Source organism: Tachypleus tridentatus, chromosome 7 (assembly GCF_004210375.1).
Source record: "Tachypleus tridentatus isolate NWPU-2018 chromosome 7, ASM421037v1, whole genome shotgun sequence".
Lineage (NCBI taxonomy): Eukaryota > Metazoa > Arthropoda > Merostomata > Xiphosura > Limulidae > Tachypleus > Tachypleus tridentatus.
The window spans coordinates 78,645,306-78,664,832 of NC_134831.1; the positions used below are offsets into that span (position 1 = coordinate 78,645,306).

Here is a 19,527-nt window from a genome sequence, read left to right on the forward strand (position 1 = left end):
TGCTAATTATTTAAGTACAAGAAGGACTGGGGCTTGTGTTGGAAAGACGTGTATGTATACGTACCTAAATCCACATGTGTAGAAGAGAATAAAATTGTATGCGAAGCGGATTTTGTTTCAATTTCTCTGAAAAACAAATTCCTATAAAGCGGAACGTTGCGCGCACGCACGCACACACACACACACACACACACGATTTGAAAAGGAAAAACTAAAATGATGTAAAAACGGATTGGTAGTTTCTGTTCTAGATGAAGATAAGTCGTAATGTTTGGTTGATATATTTTTTCACATCAGTTATGTTCATAAATTTGTTTTATTAGACAAAACAGCACTAATACTGATATTTAAACCTTTAGTTTTACTCAAATCTCAGAGTAAGGCACAAAATCCATTCAATAACGGGATACAGTTTTGGATCATGCGATATATCCGTAATACTACTTTTTTAGATTTTATTGTTACGTGGATCCAAAGGGTCTAAAACCAGCACAAGTTATGAAATTGAATTTGTTATAATATCAAACTGATTTTTAAAGTTGACCTATTTTAATGAGAAGCGACTGCTATTTTTGGTGTAGACGTGGCTATAAACTAGTATGTCAGTGTGTGTTTGTTTTTTGAATTTCACGCAAAGCTACACGAGGACTATCTGTGTTAGCCATCCCTAATTTAGCAGTGTAAGACCAGAGGGAAGGCAGTTAGTAATCACAATCCACCGCCAACTCTTGGGCTATGCTTTTACTGACGAATAGTGGAATAGACTGTAGCATTGTAATATCCCCACAGCTGAAAGGGAGAAAATGTATCTGAATAAGAACAGTAAAAGACACACTACACAGGATGACCTTTACAGGTGTTTCACTAAAGAAACTGCATCACCATCAGGACCATCTTAAACATCCAATACGAAACAAACCTTTTTTTTTCGTATTGTTTTTTATTGATCTTTCAGTGAATAGTCCGGATAGTCCATTATGCTCTTGTTCACATCCGCTCCATGTATTTTACTTGAAATCCCTTTTTTTTCATTCTTGTAGTTTCAAGTAACAGAAGGCATCGTATCGTCTTCTGTTTCTGTCCTGTATTCGTTTCCTTTACTTTCAAACAGGAAATAGCATACAGACAAGCAGTCGCTTTTTTTTTTGCCAGACAATGGAAAACGCTGGTCAGAAAGAGCAAACAACCCTGAATGTTATTTCTCCAATGAACACAATTTTGAAACAAACCTGACGGACACTTCGTCCTCGCAGAATGGAAACCTTAAAGCTCCGGCTATCGTTCTGGCATATTTTTAGTAAAATCGATTTGCGGATATTACACACTAGATTTCTCACCAGTCTCTGACCGGATAAGTCGCTATTTTAGTACTGAATGAAATACAATGGTAATTTTATCCAGAATAATGATAACGCTTTCGAGATTTCTTGTAGTACGTTCATATATGTAATTGCACGCGCACATACCTGTGCACGAGTTATGTTGTGTGCAAACCCGTGGTAACAAAGCAAAATATGTCACTTTGTGTCTGTAGTCACTTGGATGGAAATATTTTCTTCTAAGTTCTACGAAATTGTATAATGCATCTTGTGTAAGAAGTAAAATGTTCAGGGTTACTCCGTTTTATTGCAACTAATAAAGCGATTTATAATACTTTTTTAATTACAAAGGTTACAATAATTTGTAATTTCCTCAAAAGCACTTGATTTATCAACAACATATGGACTGATTTTTTGTATTGATTACAAAACTGAAAAGCTGACACTTTACATGTTCATATCATAGTACTGAAATAAAACAAAAGGATAAAACGTAAAATCGTGTATGAAATTATTTCACGTGTCATGTACACGTTTTGAGCAAAATGCTTAGACTGAGCTTTAAGAGATGTTTCTTCACCCAAGTCGTAACATTTAGGTAAAGATTACTCCTAGTGGAAAAGTTATCTCTAATTTCTTTTTTCCATGCACATGACAACATTACTTTAGTTCTGTAAGACCAGTACATCTTCTGGGTTAGTATGCGAAAGAAAATAAGGCTCACGTGACAGGTCGGATTTCCTTTTTTTTTATTTTTCTGTTGACACGTGATAGACATCCGATTTACAGATGAATTCATTTTCATTTTATCTTACTTTATGCGTAATTGTTTTGGCGATAAATGGTACTGTAGTATTAAATTATCTTTTTTACTTTCGATCAACATTGCTGTGGAAAAATCTGTAGTTTGTTTGTTTGTTTGTTTTGGAATTTCGAACAAAGCTACTCGAGGGCTATCTGTGCTAGCCGTCCCTAATTTAGCAGTATAAGACTAGAGGGAAGGCAGCTAGTCATCACCACCCACCGTCAACTCTTGGGCTACTCTTTTACCAACGAGTAGTGGGATTGACCATCCCATTATAACGCCCCCACGGCTGAAAGAGCGAGCATGTTTGGTGCGACGGGGATGCGAACCCGCGACCCTCAGATTACGAGTCGCACGCCTTAACACGCTTGGCCATGCCGGGCCCAGACTATCTTCTATAGTCTTGTGCAGTCTTTCGGCACGTTTGACTAACTTGACCAAGATTTTGTCTTGATTATTTGTAGCGTGTTAAAACCATCTTACCTGTGGTGCGTTATAATTATTCACGAATCTTCTCCATTAAATGTGGATCGTTTCTTACAATGAATCTTTTTAAAAAGTGAAATGTACTGGTACTTGCAGTGGATTACAGCACTGTAACAATGTACATATTTTCTGAAGCACGTGTACAGCTTGCATCCTAATCCCATATAGGTGGTGTCCGGTTACATGATTTGTTACATTTACTGTGCTTCATTTTGTTTAATACAGTGCGTTCCCTATAAACCATAGTGCTGACCTACTTTCAGTGGATGAAGGAAGTCAATAATAATGGCTTGTCGTTTTTGTGAGTTGTTCTGAAATTGTAGTTTGAGCCCTTTACTGTTTTGGTACTCTGACAGAACGTTTATGTTGCTTTATTTTTGTTATTAAACGTGTAAGCGTAATACAAAAAAGTTGGATTTTTTCTAGTATGTACAACTTTTAAATAGGTGGCGCAACCTGTTGTCAAAACTATTCAATGACTGTTCGTTCCGTATATATAAACAAAAAGGTGTTTGTAAGCACTATAAAATCATTTGTTGTTTTTCATTCATTGAATTATTTGTAGGCTATTTCCTATAGGAATGTTTCGTAAGTTCTTTAAAAACCCCTAAGATTATCGTTTATGCTGTCATGTTGTGTGTATCTTGTTAACTTTTATTTTTACTGTTTGTATGTTGAACATTCCGTCCGGAATATAGTTTTTAATTATAAAATACATACATGGTGTGTAGTATGCAATATTAAAAAAAATTAAATTTATAATAAAAGTGATGGCGCTATAGTCGTTTCGATATTGTCTATTTATTGTTATTTTGCTGTCGGGATTGGTTAACTTTGTATATGATATACAATACGTTACATTTTTCATACGCGCAAAGATTTCATTTAGAATTGAATTAGTATCTAATGTAAACATTAATATCATAAAGTTGAGAATATTTATCGTAAACTGGATGAGATGACATCACCGTTTCGTGACTAGTATTGAACATGATAAACTGTTATTACTTGTGGCGTACGTAGTTAGCACTCGTGTAGCTTTGCGCGAAATTAAAAAAAAAAACAAAAAAAAACGTGTCGATGGCTGAGTAGTAGCCAACACGAAAGTTAGGGATGGAGGAAGAAGTCTTGTGCACCTGACTCTCCTGGGTATCTAAAACTCAACCTAAATACCCACAAAGAAGAAGCGAGCTGAGAATAGGATGTAAGGAGGGTTGATTCTTACATCTTATCGCGCCGTTTACACATGTGTGAAACCAAGTCCTCCAATAAACACAGAGTTGTGTCGCAAACTAACATGTATACATGCCAATATGAATTATTTTCCTGCAGAAGACTTCCAAATAAGATCAGTTGTCTGTCTCTACACTTTCTGATTTTGTGCACAAGTTTACTAAAGAGCGTATTGCCGCCAACCTGTGTAGGTTTTCAGGCCAGAAAATATGTTTTGAAACCACATTTTCATCCTTTATTTATAAGAATAAGTGGGTCATTTCGGGTTCATAATGATATCATTCGACAAGAATGGTACTTCAAACTGCCTGACAGACAAAAAAGCGTTGTAGGTTCATTTTTGATAGGCGGCAAAAGTTAGCTGTGGCGTTGAAATTGAGTCGATAGGAATTACATGTTAGCCCTTATGACATTTGACTAGGATTAATCATTAGTAGTTCTTAGATTTCTTGGTTTTGGGTAACAAAACTGCATGTTGGTCTGACAGTCGACTTGGGTTAGTTATCGCGCTGTCTGACGTATAGTGGGAAAAAATACATTCACGATGCACTTTCTAACAATGAATAACCAACTAGAATGATGTGTGACCGTGTCTGTGAAACGACTTTTGCTATTAAAACAATACCTGTTTTATACGTAACTTCAAAGACAGTTCCAGTAAGAAGTCTCTAGTTAGTAACATATTTAACCCAAATTACATTGATTCTTTTGTTTTTTTATATCGTGCCACCTGTACCCTAGTGTCACAGCAGCGTGTCTCCGGACTTAAACCACAAAAACCGGATTTCGATATTCGTGGTGGGCACAGCACAGATAGCCCATTTTGTAGCTTTGTGCTTACTTTCAAATAAACAAGCAAATAAATCGTGTCATCTGCTGCGTTACAGTAACATTTGTAATACGTAAGTACGCAAACTATCTTGGCAGGGGTTTAGTTTAGAGAGAGAAGTCAGAAGAAGAATTCTCTCTCCAACTGGGGTGTTCAGGAACGTTGTGGTTCCTCTTCGTCCCCTTTCGTGGAAGGTTATTGAATTTAGATTTTTTTTTAACTTTTTTTTTTTTTTTGGGTGAGGGAGTGGAGTTGGTCATAATTAATATTATTCATGAACGAGGCAAAGGTAGCACCGGAGAAAAACAGCCAGAAGTCATCCCGATAGGCAGTTGTCATAGTAAATGTGAACACAAACGACCCGATTCAGGGCATGGCAATAAAGTTGCCTTGGCTGAGATCTAAAGATCCAATGCCTAAGTTTTTGCTGTGGGGGGAAACGGGAGCGCCCCGGAAAAACCCACTTTCACAGGACAGGCGCCGAAAGTTTTACCTGTCCTGTGCCCGAAACCTGAAAAAGAAAACACATAATATTTCCGCGAATTTTGCCCTTTAAGTACTTTGTTGTGTGATTTGTGATTCTTGAAATATGTTGTAAGGTGAAATAAATTTGGTTAGTGCACTAGTTAATTTATAGAGTGATGCCGTTAGTTTGTTTATGTGTTCTGCTTTTAAATAGTATCTGTGTGATATTTCTGTTAGTCTATTTCTTAGTGTTGGTAAGTTGCTGATTTAATATATATAATTTACAGGAGTGTATGATGGTAGTCTGAATGCAGATCTTAGTATTTTGTTTTGTTGAACTTGGATTTTCTGGAGTGTGTTATTTGACATATCATATGTGACTTGACATCCATATTCTATTAGTGGACGGATGTAAGCCTTGTATATTTGGATAATGGCATTTTGAGTGTTTGCTGATTAGAGTCATTAAGTGTGAAATGCGTTTTCTAAATGATGAGTGTATGTTGTTAACATGTTTTTTCCATGTTAGTTTTGTGTCGAAGGTGATGCCAAGGAATGTGATGTTTTTGCTCATGTTAATGGGTATATTTCCATGTGATAATTTTACTTTTTCTAGATTTTTTTTTTTTTTAAGTTTTCTGTAGAAGGTGATTGCTTGTGTTTTGATTGGATTTAAAACTATTCTCCACTTGTTACTCCAGGTCGAGATGTTATTAAGTGATTTTGCACGCGAGACATGGCCATTGCTGGGTTTCTGGAGGTGCTCCAGATAGTGATGTCGTCTGCGTATTGTGAATTATGCGTGTATGTTAAACTGGGGAAAGGTATGTCGCTGACGAAAATAATATATAGTAGTGGAGAAAGGACTGATCCTTGGGGCACTCCTGCAGTTAAACATTTGTAATTGTATCATTTGTCTCATTTATTCATAATTGATCGGGCATGGCCAGGTGTTTAGGGCGCTTGACTTGCAATCTGACGGTCGCGAGTTCGAATCCCATCAAACATGGCCACCCTTTCAGCCGTGGGGGCATTATAATGTAACGGTCAATCCCACTATTTGTTGGTGAAAGAGTAACCAAAGAGTTGGCGGTGGGTAGTGTTGACTAGCTGCTTTCCCCCTAGTCTTTGACTGTTAAATCATGGACGGCCAGCGCAGATAGCCCACGTATAGCTTTCTGTGAAATTTAAGGCAAACAATAGTCAGAGCTAGAACCTGTTTATTTCTCTTTCTTGCTAGTTACAAGCAATTAAAACATTTTTGTTGTAAATGTACTGACCTCATCTTTCTTACTAGAACACTGCTAAATGCTAGTTTCTGTAACGTGCACTAATTTTGTAAACATTTTCTTTTTGCTAGCAGCTCAATGTATCTTAAGGTTAAGTTGTTTTGTTGTTTTATTTGTAATAGGAAAGAAGTTCAGTTTTGCTAAGTTGTTTATCACTTACTTGTGACTTACGTTATATCGCAGTCTGTAGCGTTTGAAGAGAATAAAAACCACACTTGTGGTTGTATTTATTACCCCCAAGCGCAGGTTAGTACAGTTTAAAAAATAATTTCTCTGAATTTCTTTACAAAAGTTGCATCCTAAACGTTCTTCACAATAGAGGCCGCCCTGTACACCGAACTTCAAAGAAATATTAATTTGCTCAGAACGTCCGGGATCGTCTCATGTATGGAATCGTGTTGTACACGGGAGAGTGCCGTATACTTACTGTTTGACAGACGCCGAGTGTTACACGTATATGTATTTAGTGAATTATAATGCACGTGTTAGTGTTTTTTGACATTCGTCGCAGGGTGATTTGTGTTTAGTCAAGTAGAATGTGTTGAGCTCTTTGCCACTCGATTTGTGCTGTGTTTTTGTCATTTAGCTCTCTGCATTTACTCAATACGAAGGATTTCAGATGAGGCTTACTGCCACTCGTGAACAATTACTTTACAAATTATTTAAAACTAATCAGTAAGACCTTCATGTAAGGATGCACAATAGTTAGTTAACTAGAACTACACGTTAGGCTTACTGCCATTCGATAAGGGTTAGTTAACAGTAGGACTTGACATACTTGTCCTCCTCCTCCTTCGATAACTTAGATAAATTTGCGGATTTGCAACGTTAAAATCCGAGCTTCTTTTCATGTTGAAGGGTAAGTTGATAATTCATTGTGTAACTTTATTTTAGGGAAATAACTCTGTACGTATTGTATCTTCATGTAATACCGATTTTCCAACAAGTATCTCATGGATAATCCTGTTTAGTAATAACAAATTCGTTCAAGATATATAGGGGTAGTATTCTGTAGTGAGTCTAGTTGACTGACTGTGTAAATGTTAATACATTAATAAAATGTATATCAAACAAACGAAAACCAGTTTTGTATTTGGGCAGACAAAATGACAGCCACTTCTACCAGATTGTGTTTAGTTCCAGTTTTTTTCCCTCCAGGATTAATCTCTTTATAAATAAAACACGATGCTCTTGAAATATGTCTCCATCGTAGTACAACTGGCTAAAGAAAGCACGTCTGAATTCAACATATAAATTCGCTTTCTTTGTCTAGTGGTCAGCGAATTTTGTGACCTTTGTTTTTCCGTAGCATTTGTCAATTGTTACATTTAGTCAACGTTTATTCGGCTGACAATGGGTATTACAGTGCCAATCCTTTCAAACCAGATATTCTATGTTAATTCAATATCCTCTTGGAAAGAAGGTACATCACCTATTAAAGGGAAGAATAAAAGAATGTAACTAGAGCGACGTGTAATCTTAACGACTTTCTGGAGATCGTGTTGCCTTCATTATATTATGGAAATTAAATGACTAAAATATATTTTTAATTGCTATATTACGAAAGCAGGTAGAAAACATATCCCTGCATATCACACTTTTAGAACAGAATAATTGTTTATAAAGTCGTATAGCTAGGCGATTATCTACGAGTCAGTTGTACCAATCAGTTAATTGAAATTACAATTAAATATCTTAATCGAAATAGTTTTGATTATTTCGACAGTCGATTAATCTAAATATTACCACCAGACCTGCTCGTCCTCTCTTTGCCATGGCTATCTGCCACAGTCACAACACTTTAGCTGCTACCTAGGGGAGGGTAAGAAAACAGACTACCCCCACCTGACAGCATCTGCAGCCAACATTTGTTTGCTTATAATTACAGCGTTTGGGTGAACACTGTACTAATGGATTAATGGAGCTCGTTGATTAATCGGCAAACAAATGCAATAGATCGTAATTACTTTAATAGGCCTAACTAATTTATAATCAAACGGTTTAACTTCTGAATTCTTCCTCGACTTTTACAGGTGTAAAATATATTGATTTTCAAAAGAGAACATGTAAAGGTAAAACTCGGATATGACTTGTATATTGTGACGTTGATATTAATTGGTATCGAAGGTAAAGCTTAAAGGTATTTTTTTTTAAAAAAATGGCTCGTGCTGTGAGTGAGCTGTGTAAAAGAAAAGAAAAAAAACATCATGATTGTTGGTGCTATATTTACTGTTATATTAATGGGACAGCGGTTAGTCTGCGGATTTATAACGTTAGAATCCGGAGTTAGACTTCCCGCTGTGGGCACAGCAAATAGCCTAGTGTGGTTTTGCTCTAAAGCAAATAAACGAATGTAAATGGAGACATTTTAATACCAGATATGTAGAGAACACTTTTTTACTTCTCATTAGAATATATCAGAAATAGCATTGTATATAATAGTGAATAAAGCGTGATATAGAATATTATTATTTTATTACATCCTTACATAAAACAGGTCACTCTTTACTTCAGTTTCATGCTTGAAACTAACGACGCTAAGATTATCTCTAAACACACGTGTAAGTTTCAAAAAACATTTCATTTCTGTTAGAAACCATTTCCAATTTTAAACTTTTAATTAAAATCTGACACTGATGGATTTTTTTCTTGTGATAAACGTGCAGATAAAGCCTGACATTGTTTTAATCTCTAACATAATCTTTCATATTTTTTTTAATGTGGTCGAACGTTTTTTTGATGGGAGGGGAACGTTGTTATATTACAGCAAAATTAGACGTGTGAGTAATTAAAACACAGTCTAGGAATTTGTTTATTCTTATGATACATGTGTAATTGATAGTGTTACGTATTCATTTATCCCGGACGAGTCTTCGATTCATTATGTAACGTATATTAGATATTAAGATTTAAAATAGCCGGAAATTTTAATGTAGAAGTTAAATGTTTAATATGTATCAAATTAATATTTGTCAACAAGATATATACACATAATTTTCTTTTTTAACATAAATCTATTTTAATATATAAACAAAAATCAATATATAATAACGGTTGTTACTAATACTTATTGCAAATGATGGTTTATATACAAGAGTTTTACAAACTTATACTGGGCTTTATCTGGTCTGGAACTGAATATTTTATCGATGGTCCATGATTAATTCTGATGGGTTTTGTTATACCTCCCCTAAGCTAATAATGTCTTTTTATGGCAAGCTTCACACCGGTTACAAGCTCACTTTTTACTGAGGATAATGTTTAATGTTTTCGTAGAAATAATAACGTCCGAAGTAATTCACTGAAACCTGTAGTTTTTCCGATTAATTGGTGTTAATCACAACTATAACATCCGAGGCTTATAGCGTACTGACTATAGCTGACCAATAATAATCATCTGGTGTGTCTGTTTTATATAGTCATCACTCGAGTTTCTCAAAGTTTCAACAATGTTCGAGAACGCTAACGTTTTCGTAAAATAAGTGAGGTTGATTCTTACTCTCAAGAATCTACACATTTTGAGAGCAGGCGGGACTTGCACACTACATAATCAACAATGTACTTCACATGCATAAAAGAAAACTAAACTGAAACAAACGCAGGCACTCAACAATAGTGAAGCTGTTAAAATAGAGAGAATGCTGAGTTAAGAGAGCGATAAAATTGCGACAGTTAGAAAAATTGAAAAAAAAAACGTTTCAATTAAGTTAGGAATCCGAGTTTAATTATACACTAGAAACCTCAGACTAAACCTTAAGAAAATTTTGTAATTAGACAAAACCTAGTTATTTAGTATGCTTGCAGGATGTTCGCAATGTTTCCACGCTCCTATTATAAACTTTGAGATATTGTAAGAGCTGTGGCTGTTCCTTGTGATAACGTTGCTGTAATGTCTTCATCTCATTGACTTGTATGTTACTTTAAAGAAACATTATCAGTTCCATTAGTGGTTCGATCTTATTAAATTGTCCTATGATTAAGCCTGCACCATTTCATCCGACTTGTATGCTAATCCCGGTTCAGCTTATTCAGGCGGTGTGAGTTTATTTGAAAACAGAACGATCGTTTTAAACTACAGACTTCTAGTCGTCGTAAATATGTGCTTACTTGTGTACTTAAACTATCTTGGCCTTAATAATAGCATCTACAATGCTGTAGATTTTTTTTCAAATTATATGGAAAACAATTTAACGTAAAATAATTATTTTACTAGATTTTCATAAACAGAAAAACACATACTAAAACATTGCAACCTTAGACGTTTCTATAAGAGAAGTTCCAGTCAAAATAGCTGAAACGTTCAGGCAGCACGCATTTTCGGAGAAAACCGAATCGTTCCCATCTATGTAAGTAATACGTTTGTGTTTGTCTGGAACTTTTCTCCCAAGTTTTTCAACCAAACCTTTCAGATCTTGTATTCTCAACAAGGCTTTTGTTAGATGAGTCCGGATTGCATACTGGCTTCTCCATTTAGAATCATGTTGCTTGTTTTTTGCTTAGTCAAATTATTGAATGCGTTGAGATGCTACATATGGCACAGTGTCGTTGTCATCACGTGATAACTGGCTTCGAGTTTTACTTATAAAACATTTAACAGAAACAATACTTAACCCGCATGTAAAAAGATAAATATTGTACTATATAAAATTTTATACGAAATTTCTCAAATTATTTAGGTCTAAGATATAAATACACAGTTTCGTTCAAAACCATATGGCTATCACTTTGTGAACACGCACTTGAGACGTTTTTACGTGTTCAGCTTAGTTTACCTTCATTATATACAACTTTACATTTACTCTAATTTGCAATAATTTAGCTTCGGTTCGTTTCATAGATTGCTACGTAAGTTTTTCATATAGATCATAATTTATCAGTCTAACACGTAATGCCTACAAGAAATCGTAGCTTAAATGCCGTGCGCGAAAATCATAGGACAAGGACAATTCAAGCAAAGGGCGTGCAAAGTATCGCAAATGTTTTGCAGGACGCAACTAGTTAAAAATAAATTCTAAGACATGACCTATTTCAATGGTACAATGTAGTTAAAATTGAAGTTGTTTGAGTTTATTATCAGGAAACCTTATTTCCGATAAATGTTGGAAGGAATAATCCAAGACAGTTATTGTGAATAGTTAGTTACCAAATACGCGCTATACCAGTTATCGTATCACTTTGTGTCGATTCCCTCTAGCATTAATGCTGATATGTTATATCTCCAGCATATTTGTAAAATATTCAAATATTTAAATTAAATACGTATATTTTAACTTTTATTTAAAGTGCTAAGGCATGTTTTTACAACGAAAAATAATGTTTTTAAACTGTTGTATGCTATAATGAAGTATTTCAGATACAGTCGTTATTGTTATCACATGTCCAACTCTAACGATTATAGATATACTTGATGGGGGGACTTGTACTTTGAATAAGATGTTCTTTCCCTTGGGAGGGGCCGTAGTATTTGAATTTATAGAAATTCAATACAGAATACTGCCTTTATCTAAAATAGTTAAGTGGCATTTCTAAACTACCCACGTATGAGTTTAGGTGCGTAGAATCCTGATCAAATATGATGGCCGTGTGGGGTATCTCAATGACTATTCCACGTTATATGATATCCACCAATCACCTACAGTACAAAACACACTTTAAACTGAATCTCATATCAACAAATTACAAAACGATCGACTTATCTAGTGAGAGACGCTAGATCTTATGACCTTTTCAAAATCTGGGTAGCGGGGGTAAGTATCAAAACTTTGGTATACTACTGCCAGGTCCTTACTAATCATGGTGAAGATACAGACACTAAGTATCTGTAAACAAAGTAATAAATTCACACATAGAACCTTAGTACATAAACATTACTGTTTCAGATGGTATTCTGAGGGATGACAGATCCACTCTCAAATACTTTTCCCTTTGTGTTGCATATTACTGTCTACGCCCATCGTCCTTTATAGACATGGTTACGGCGTCTGTACTTTCCCACTCAAACTACATTAAAATTAAGCAAAAATGAAATAAAAAAAACTCTTTCATGCACATACGTCGCTCTTTCAGTTACATATTTTCCTTTGTTTTAATTTCGCGCAAAGCTACTCGAGAGCTATCTGCGCTAATCGTCCCTAATTTAGCAGTGTAAGACTACAGGGAAGACAGCTAATCACCACCCACCGCCAACGCCTGGGTTACTCTTTTACCAACGAATAGTGGGATTGACCGTCATATTATAACGCCCTCATGACTGAAAGGGCAAGCATGTTTGGTGTGACGGGGATTCAAACCTGGCCATGCCGGGCCACGAGACAGGAAACACAAAGTATCAACTAGTTTTAATCGTTGTTGTAAGATGTATTGTTTCCATACAACACTGACATGCTGAAAGGGTGAGCTATATCTGACGGTCAACCCCACTATTCGTTGGTAAAAGAGTAACCCAAGAGTTGGCGGTGGGTGGTGACTAGCTGCATTCCCTCTATTAAACTAGGAACGGCTAGCGCAGATATAGCCCTCATGCAGCTTTGCGCGAAATTCAAAACAAATCAAAATGCGTATGCATGCATGTGTGTGTGTGTATCGCATAAACCTGCAATAATGGATTAAGTATTAAAACCTGTGTGATGATTCGAAAGTCTTTAATCAAATATTTAAGTTGTTTGATACCATTGCATACGTGCTCATAAGAACGTGTTACTGCCCTGGCATGATACTGTAGTTAATCTCAAGGGTATAGACATGTTTATAGAGACATGCTTGTATAGATCATTGAACCCAAGGATGTGAAATCGTACAGATATTTCTTCAATTAGATCAGACCTTTTATCTCACAAATCTCTTTTCTGTTTAGTATGTCCACTTTTTATGAGCCTGACTATAGGAGCCACGAGGTAAATATCAAATTATCGGAAGAATATCACAGTAAAGAAGCCAATCCCGTAGCACTTACTTTGTTGTTAATGTGAAATCCGGAATAGGTTGTGCACTGTAGGTGAAAACTCAAAACTTTTTTTATCTGTATGCAATTTGAGTGGAATCGCAAATTTATGTAATAAACCGGAGTAAAACATTGTGGTTCATTCGGATTTCAATTTTTGATTGCCTTTATTAAAAACAAAAAAGTGTAATGATGGTGTCATTATGAGGAATTGTGTTTAGGTTTTGTTTTGTTTTATCGTCCTAGTCCATACGGATTTACTTACACATGATACTCTCCAACTGTTCATTATTGGTTATTGTAATGCCTACTTATGGAAATCCATACCAGCGGAAACCGGTTGGGGAAGGAATTTTTTATTTCTAAAACTTGACCAGGCGTGGTATAGTGCCTAGTTTAAGAATGCGAGGATTCCTGGTTCACTTCACTTTGCGGCCCCTAAATCTCCCAGACAAAGGTAACCCTATGACTTAGCATTAGATTCTGTTTACTAGCTTGCTTGCTTCTATTGTTCATTTCGAAATTGGGGACAGTTACGCGCAAGTAGCCCATTATGTAGCTCATGCATTTTTTGTAGTCCTGAAAGTTCATTAATATGTTAGAAATTAAATTTTATGAGAATACTAAAGAACTGTACGACCATAAACGTTTCTCTTAAAAAAAAAAAGTAGTCGCATGTTATTTATGGTAAAGGACACGACAGTATCATATAGATTGTAGTATTATCAGATAAACTTTTAAGCCACTGTGGTTATGACTGGCGGGAAGCTGCTTCGTTCTGTGCCAAATGTAAACTGGTATTCTTGGATTCTGTTTCTATCGTATCTGTGAGATATTTAAGAGATGCATTTGGTTTGTTTTGAATTTTGCGCAAAGCTACACAAAAGCTATCTGCGCTAGCCGTCCCTAATTTAGCACTGTAAGACTAGAGGGAAGGTAATCACCACCCACCGCCAATTCTTGGACTGTTCTTTTACCAACGAATAGTTGGATTGACTGTCACATTATAACGCACCCACGACTGAAAGGGCGAGCATGTTTGGTGTGACGGGGATTCGAACTTGCGACCCTCGGATTACTAGTCGAGTGCCTTAACCACCTGGCCGAAGATGTATTTACCGAGGCTTCTGGAAGTAGTTAGTAATAGAATAATTAAAACATCGCTAACTACGTGATTGGCACCGATACCATCACAACTAAAAAGAATTAAAACACTTCAGTTTGTTTATAATTTAAATATTTATTTTCTGTCTTAATATTATGAATATTGGTAAATGTAAGAATTCCTTTTGTAACTTAAAATGTAATTCTATTTTTTATTTTTTGGAAGAAAAATGGTTTGTTTTTCTAACGTTAATAAAAGTTTCACGAACATTTAATCTAATGGAGTATGTGGATATTATAAAGAATTTGTTTATGCAAATGAAAAAATGACTTAACATTCCCGAGATCAAACCGGCTAAAAAATAAGTATAAAAATAATGTTCGAACCCATCTTGTGGGCTGTTTCATTACGACACACATTTTAACCTATGGTTTGTTTAGCTGGGAAAATTCTTTAAAATAGCCTCTGGTAATCCTGTGTGATGTTCTAACACACAAGACAAAATCAGATCCTTGTGTTTTGTTGACATCCTTAATATCTTACAACGGATTAAGAAAATATAAGTTAAGTAATTTTGTTTGGATGTTTAATACACACATTACTCGAGGAAAGTTGTAAGTTCTCCTTTAGTTAGTTAGTTTGTTTTGAATTTCGCACAAAGCTACTCGAGGGCTATCTGTGCAAGCCGTCCCTAATTTAGTAGTGTAATACTAGAGGGAAAGCAGCTACCACCCACCGGTAATTCTTGGGCTACTCTTTTACCAACGAATAGTGGGATTGACCGTCACATTATAACGCCCCCACGGCTGGGAGTGTGAGCATGTTTGGCGCGACCGGGATGCGAACCCGCAACCCTCAGATTACGAGTCGCACGCCTTAACACGCTTGGCCATGCCGGGCCACCTTTAGTTAGTAATTTATACGTGAGTTTATATTTTCAGAAATATTATTCACATTAATGAGACATAAGGATAAGTTGAGAAAATAGATTATGAACACTTGGTTATGAAATTCGTTATAACACAACGTTAGCTAATATTTAGGTTAGATTTTTGATTGGTTTTAAGTATATCAGGACTTCCCTTTTCAGTTAGTTGCTCGCCCACACGAACTTATAAATGGATAAACTGTACGGATAGGCCTACCAATAAATTTCCTGATTTTTTGATGCACAGTTACTTTTCAGAAGGAACATTCACTTTGAGTCATCCTTAGTATGACGACACATCACTTCCGTATCTTTTACTTGTTTTCAAGGAAGTTTGTCTTATGTTCCTCTACGTATTTCCTTTGGAAAAATAAGACAGCACTCTGCAGTTTACTAAGCGAGTCATGTGGAAATTCGATTTCATACAACCAGTTATTTAGATTTGTGTAAGACCACCGTGCACGTGCAGTAAAGCAAAATAGCACGTGCATTTTAACTTTTGTTCATTAGTGTTAAAAAATGAATGTTACGCAATAAGTTTGATAATGTAAAAAGTATTTATGGAAAAAACCTGAATATTTCGTGCGTAAGTGTTCTTTCATATCATTATCAGTACCATTTCTATACTAGATCGTTTTGACAGTTTGGTAATGTAACTATCTTTTAATGTACAAGCATCTTTTATTTGAATCAACTATAAATTCTTACTAATTAGTCATTGTTTGGTAATATACCGTAGTATGTATTGTTGTATGTTAACGAATGTGAATTTATATTGTATTTCTAACAATTTTGTATTAAGTATGCATTTAATGTAGAGAGAGAATTTTTTCTGCACCATTTGCAATATTTCAACTAAATTTACTTTATTTCTCCTATTAATATTTTTCTGCAGTCTCTTGTATACAATATAACATTGTTAAATAATTTTTAATACACTGTTATGTGTATTATTGCATTGTACGTACATTCTTTCGCCTGGACAAAGTTTGTAACAGTTTTAAGCTGTTGTCATCTGTGTTTATCAACCAGATGACCCCAGCGTCTGGACTTTGGTTATTGCCATTTTCGTCCACATATCTTTGTAAGGATGACTAAGCTCTTGATATTTCAGTTCACCATGGTGTAGAACAAAGGTGACAGGGCACCTTGAGGACTCGAACAAGAATTTTGACTCGTCGCAACTAGCTTTTGACCCCGTCTTTCATTCATCGTTTAACGCATTTTGCTAATAGCGTAAATAAATTGCTATAACGTAGAAAGAGGTACTTGAAAAATCTAACTTTTTTTTAGCGCTATTATTACTAAATGGGAGTCCATGTTCGTTTTTAAAACATTGTACCGAAACGTTTGTTGTTAAGCGCAAAGCTACACGATGAGCTAGTTGTGCTTTGCCCATGGCGTGTGTCGAAACCCAAATTTTAAAGTGAGAAGTCTGTAGACTTGCCGTTAAACCACATTTTTCTAAAATATTTATGTACGAAATTGCTTCCGAGATTAGCAGTTTTTAGCTTTACGAGGGCTGTAACGACCGTAAGTCACAACATAAATTTAAACAAATGTATTGTTATGACTGCGATTAGTTCCATTAGGTGCTGCTAGTCTTCCCTATGTATTTTACTTAGAAAATGAATGATTTCACGTAGGTATTTAGTGTTCAATGCTGCAACGAGCCAAAACGTGCACAACTGGATGCATTATGTATAGCCTGCCAGTATTGGATGATATAAAAAGGAAGTCGATAATTTGAGACCTTAAGAACAGTTATTGGTTCATACTCTGAATCTTGTGAAATAATAATGGTAGATATTAAGTAATTAATAACAGGTTTGTTTGTTTTTTTCAATCAGATGTATTTAAAATTATAAAAGAAACTTGAGCACTACACAGACTCAAGTTGTTTTTAATAAAGCTCGTATTTGCAAAACTACATTCCCGTTGGAGTACATTTTATGTGTACCCAGTTAGACTCGAGGAATTTCCCTGTAATTAGGGCAACACTAATTACGTGTTACTTTTCACGCAGTTATTGTTATCTTAAGATTATTTAGACATAAATAAATTTGATAGTTATAAATTGGCTAGGCCTTGCCCGCTAATGCACATCATATTTGTGTCTAGGTGATGGTATATACTTGCACCATAATTCTGATTCGTTAGCGTTGTAAATTTTGCTCTTTTACAGATGATTTGGCATAGCAAAGTTGTAAGAGCACTTGAAACACAATCTGAGGGTCACAGATTTGTATCTCAGTCACACCAAACATGCTCGTTCTTTCAGCCGTGAGGGCATTATAATGTTACGGTCAATCCCACTTCGTTGGTAAGAGTAGCCCTAAAGTTGGCGGTGGGTGGTGATGGCTAGCTGCCATACCTCTAGTCTTACACTGCTAAATTAGGAAAGTCTAGCACAGATAGCCCTCGAGTAGCTTTGTGCGAAATTCTAAAACAAACAGTTCATACTACGTTTGCTGGCACCACTACGCAGTGATCAATGAACAACTGTGAACATTCTTCATCATTTTTGCGACGATGCTCAAGCCTGTGGTGCACGAGTGGTTTTGCGGCCTTTTGTTGTGCTTTTAGAAATGAAGTAAGTACAGACGTCACTGTAGTTAGCGTGCATCAGTTTGCGAATTCAGCGATATTTGACAGACTGTGAAACATGATACAAATTAATCCATAAAGATTGCTAAAGATAGAAGTGGAGTAAGAGATGTTGATGTTCGATTCCCCTCGGTGGGCACAGCAAACAGCCCCATGTGGCTTTACCATAAGAAAACACACGCATATTATCAGGTTCGCACACACTGCTTAGCCATCGCTAAACAACTCTACCTCGTCAGTTTCAAAACTTTCAAACTTAAACACCGTTAATCTTACCGACTTATGACAACAGAACAGTAAAATCATGTTTGAAAGCTGCTAGCGAGAGCAGTATGCACCTAATTCCATTGGGCATAACCGAAAGTCCGTATCGATCAGCTGCCTTCTATCTTTACACCTTTCAATCTGCTGTCAAATGTAGAATTCAGAACAGGGTATTGTGATGTAAAACTGAAAGTGACAAAAATACGCACTCTAAGCCTCCCACGTGATTGTTGACGTAATCATTGGAATTACCAGTTGAGAACTTCATAACTGCTATGCTACATTCATTTCTTTATTCAAGAAAAATTCACGTTTGATGAGTGAACGTAATAAACGTGGGGTGGGTTTTGCAGTTACTTTCAAAGAAGTACTGTGATGGCACAACTCATTGTTTTGTTATATATAGTCCACATCACGAAGGTGAAGACATATTCCGAGATAAAATGTAAAGATATTTTTAGACTATACCAAAGTTTATCACCTTTTCTACTTGTTCACGACATCCGGAAGATGAGATTGGGTTTGTCTTTGAAACTGATTGTAGAATCCTGTTGAGGTTTAACGTTTTTGTGATCTAAACAAACTTTGCCCTCTTGGCTTTAACACTTTCCGAAGACTTTGTGCCAACCGTAGACAAAGTGGTCATGGTTCGAATCCTGGATAACGTTTTCTTCCGGGTGAGAATTAAGAAATTTATCAAAATTTCAAAGTCTCTCATCAAATAAATCATCATCATTGAGTTGGATACCTCAGTAACGAGTTCTGTTCTACGTATTTTTTAATTGGCACGAGCCGTACTTTATACCTAAGTAACTTACTTCCCCAATAACATACTCTAAAGGAAAGCAAACCTTTGATGTGCACTGGATCCTTTATATACAAGAGCTTCCGAAGAAGAGTACCCATGGAGCATCCCACAAACCATAGAAAATTACTGGCTGACTTAACACGGTGCAGAACAAAGTAAGAGTCTGTATTTTCAGTTTTACAGTTGTCTTCTGCAGTGGCTTTCATTGGGCAGTTTTATTTGTTCCGAAAACATAAACAGGCTTGCTTTAACCTGTTGACTACCTAGTATTTCAGCTGCTACGGCAACTCCGAACCAAGTTCAAAATACAACTCTAATGCTTCTTCATTCTGTAACTTTTTTCGTGACGCCATTTTAGATCGAAAGTAAAACAATTTGTAAGTAGGTCAAATGCATTTATGGTGCTGACATCTAGCGTTGAGGTTAGGTATTATTGAGAATGAATTAAC

General features: G+C 35.9%; 1 protein-coding gene across 12 annotated transcripts in view; it reads left to right on the forward strand.

The window, feature by feature from the left end:
* The window catches only part of LOC143256040 (rap guanine nucleotide exchange factor 2-like), a 146,420-nt gene that overhangs the window by 82,509 nt on the left and 44,384 nt on the right, over positions 1-19,527 (forward strand). For 2 of the 12 annotated variants that reach the window (XM_076512636.1, XM_076512637.1), the window contains exon 1: positions 15,777-15,985. The exons of 7 other annotated variants lie outside the window; for them this stretch is intronic. In XM_076512636.1, the coding sequence (XP_076368751.1) occupies positions 15,923-15,985 (63 nt within the window). In that variant the 5' untranslated portion in view covers positions 15,777-15,922. Of the gene's footprint in view, positions 1-6,799; positions 7,286-13,597; positions 13,824-15,776; positions 15,986-19,527 lie in introns of those variants that run through there. 3 more of the 12 variants (XM_076512639.1, XM_076512642.1, XM_076512640.1) reach the window with 3 other exon arrangements.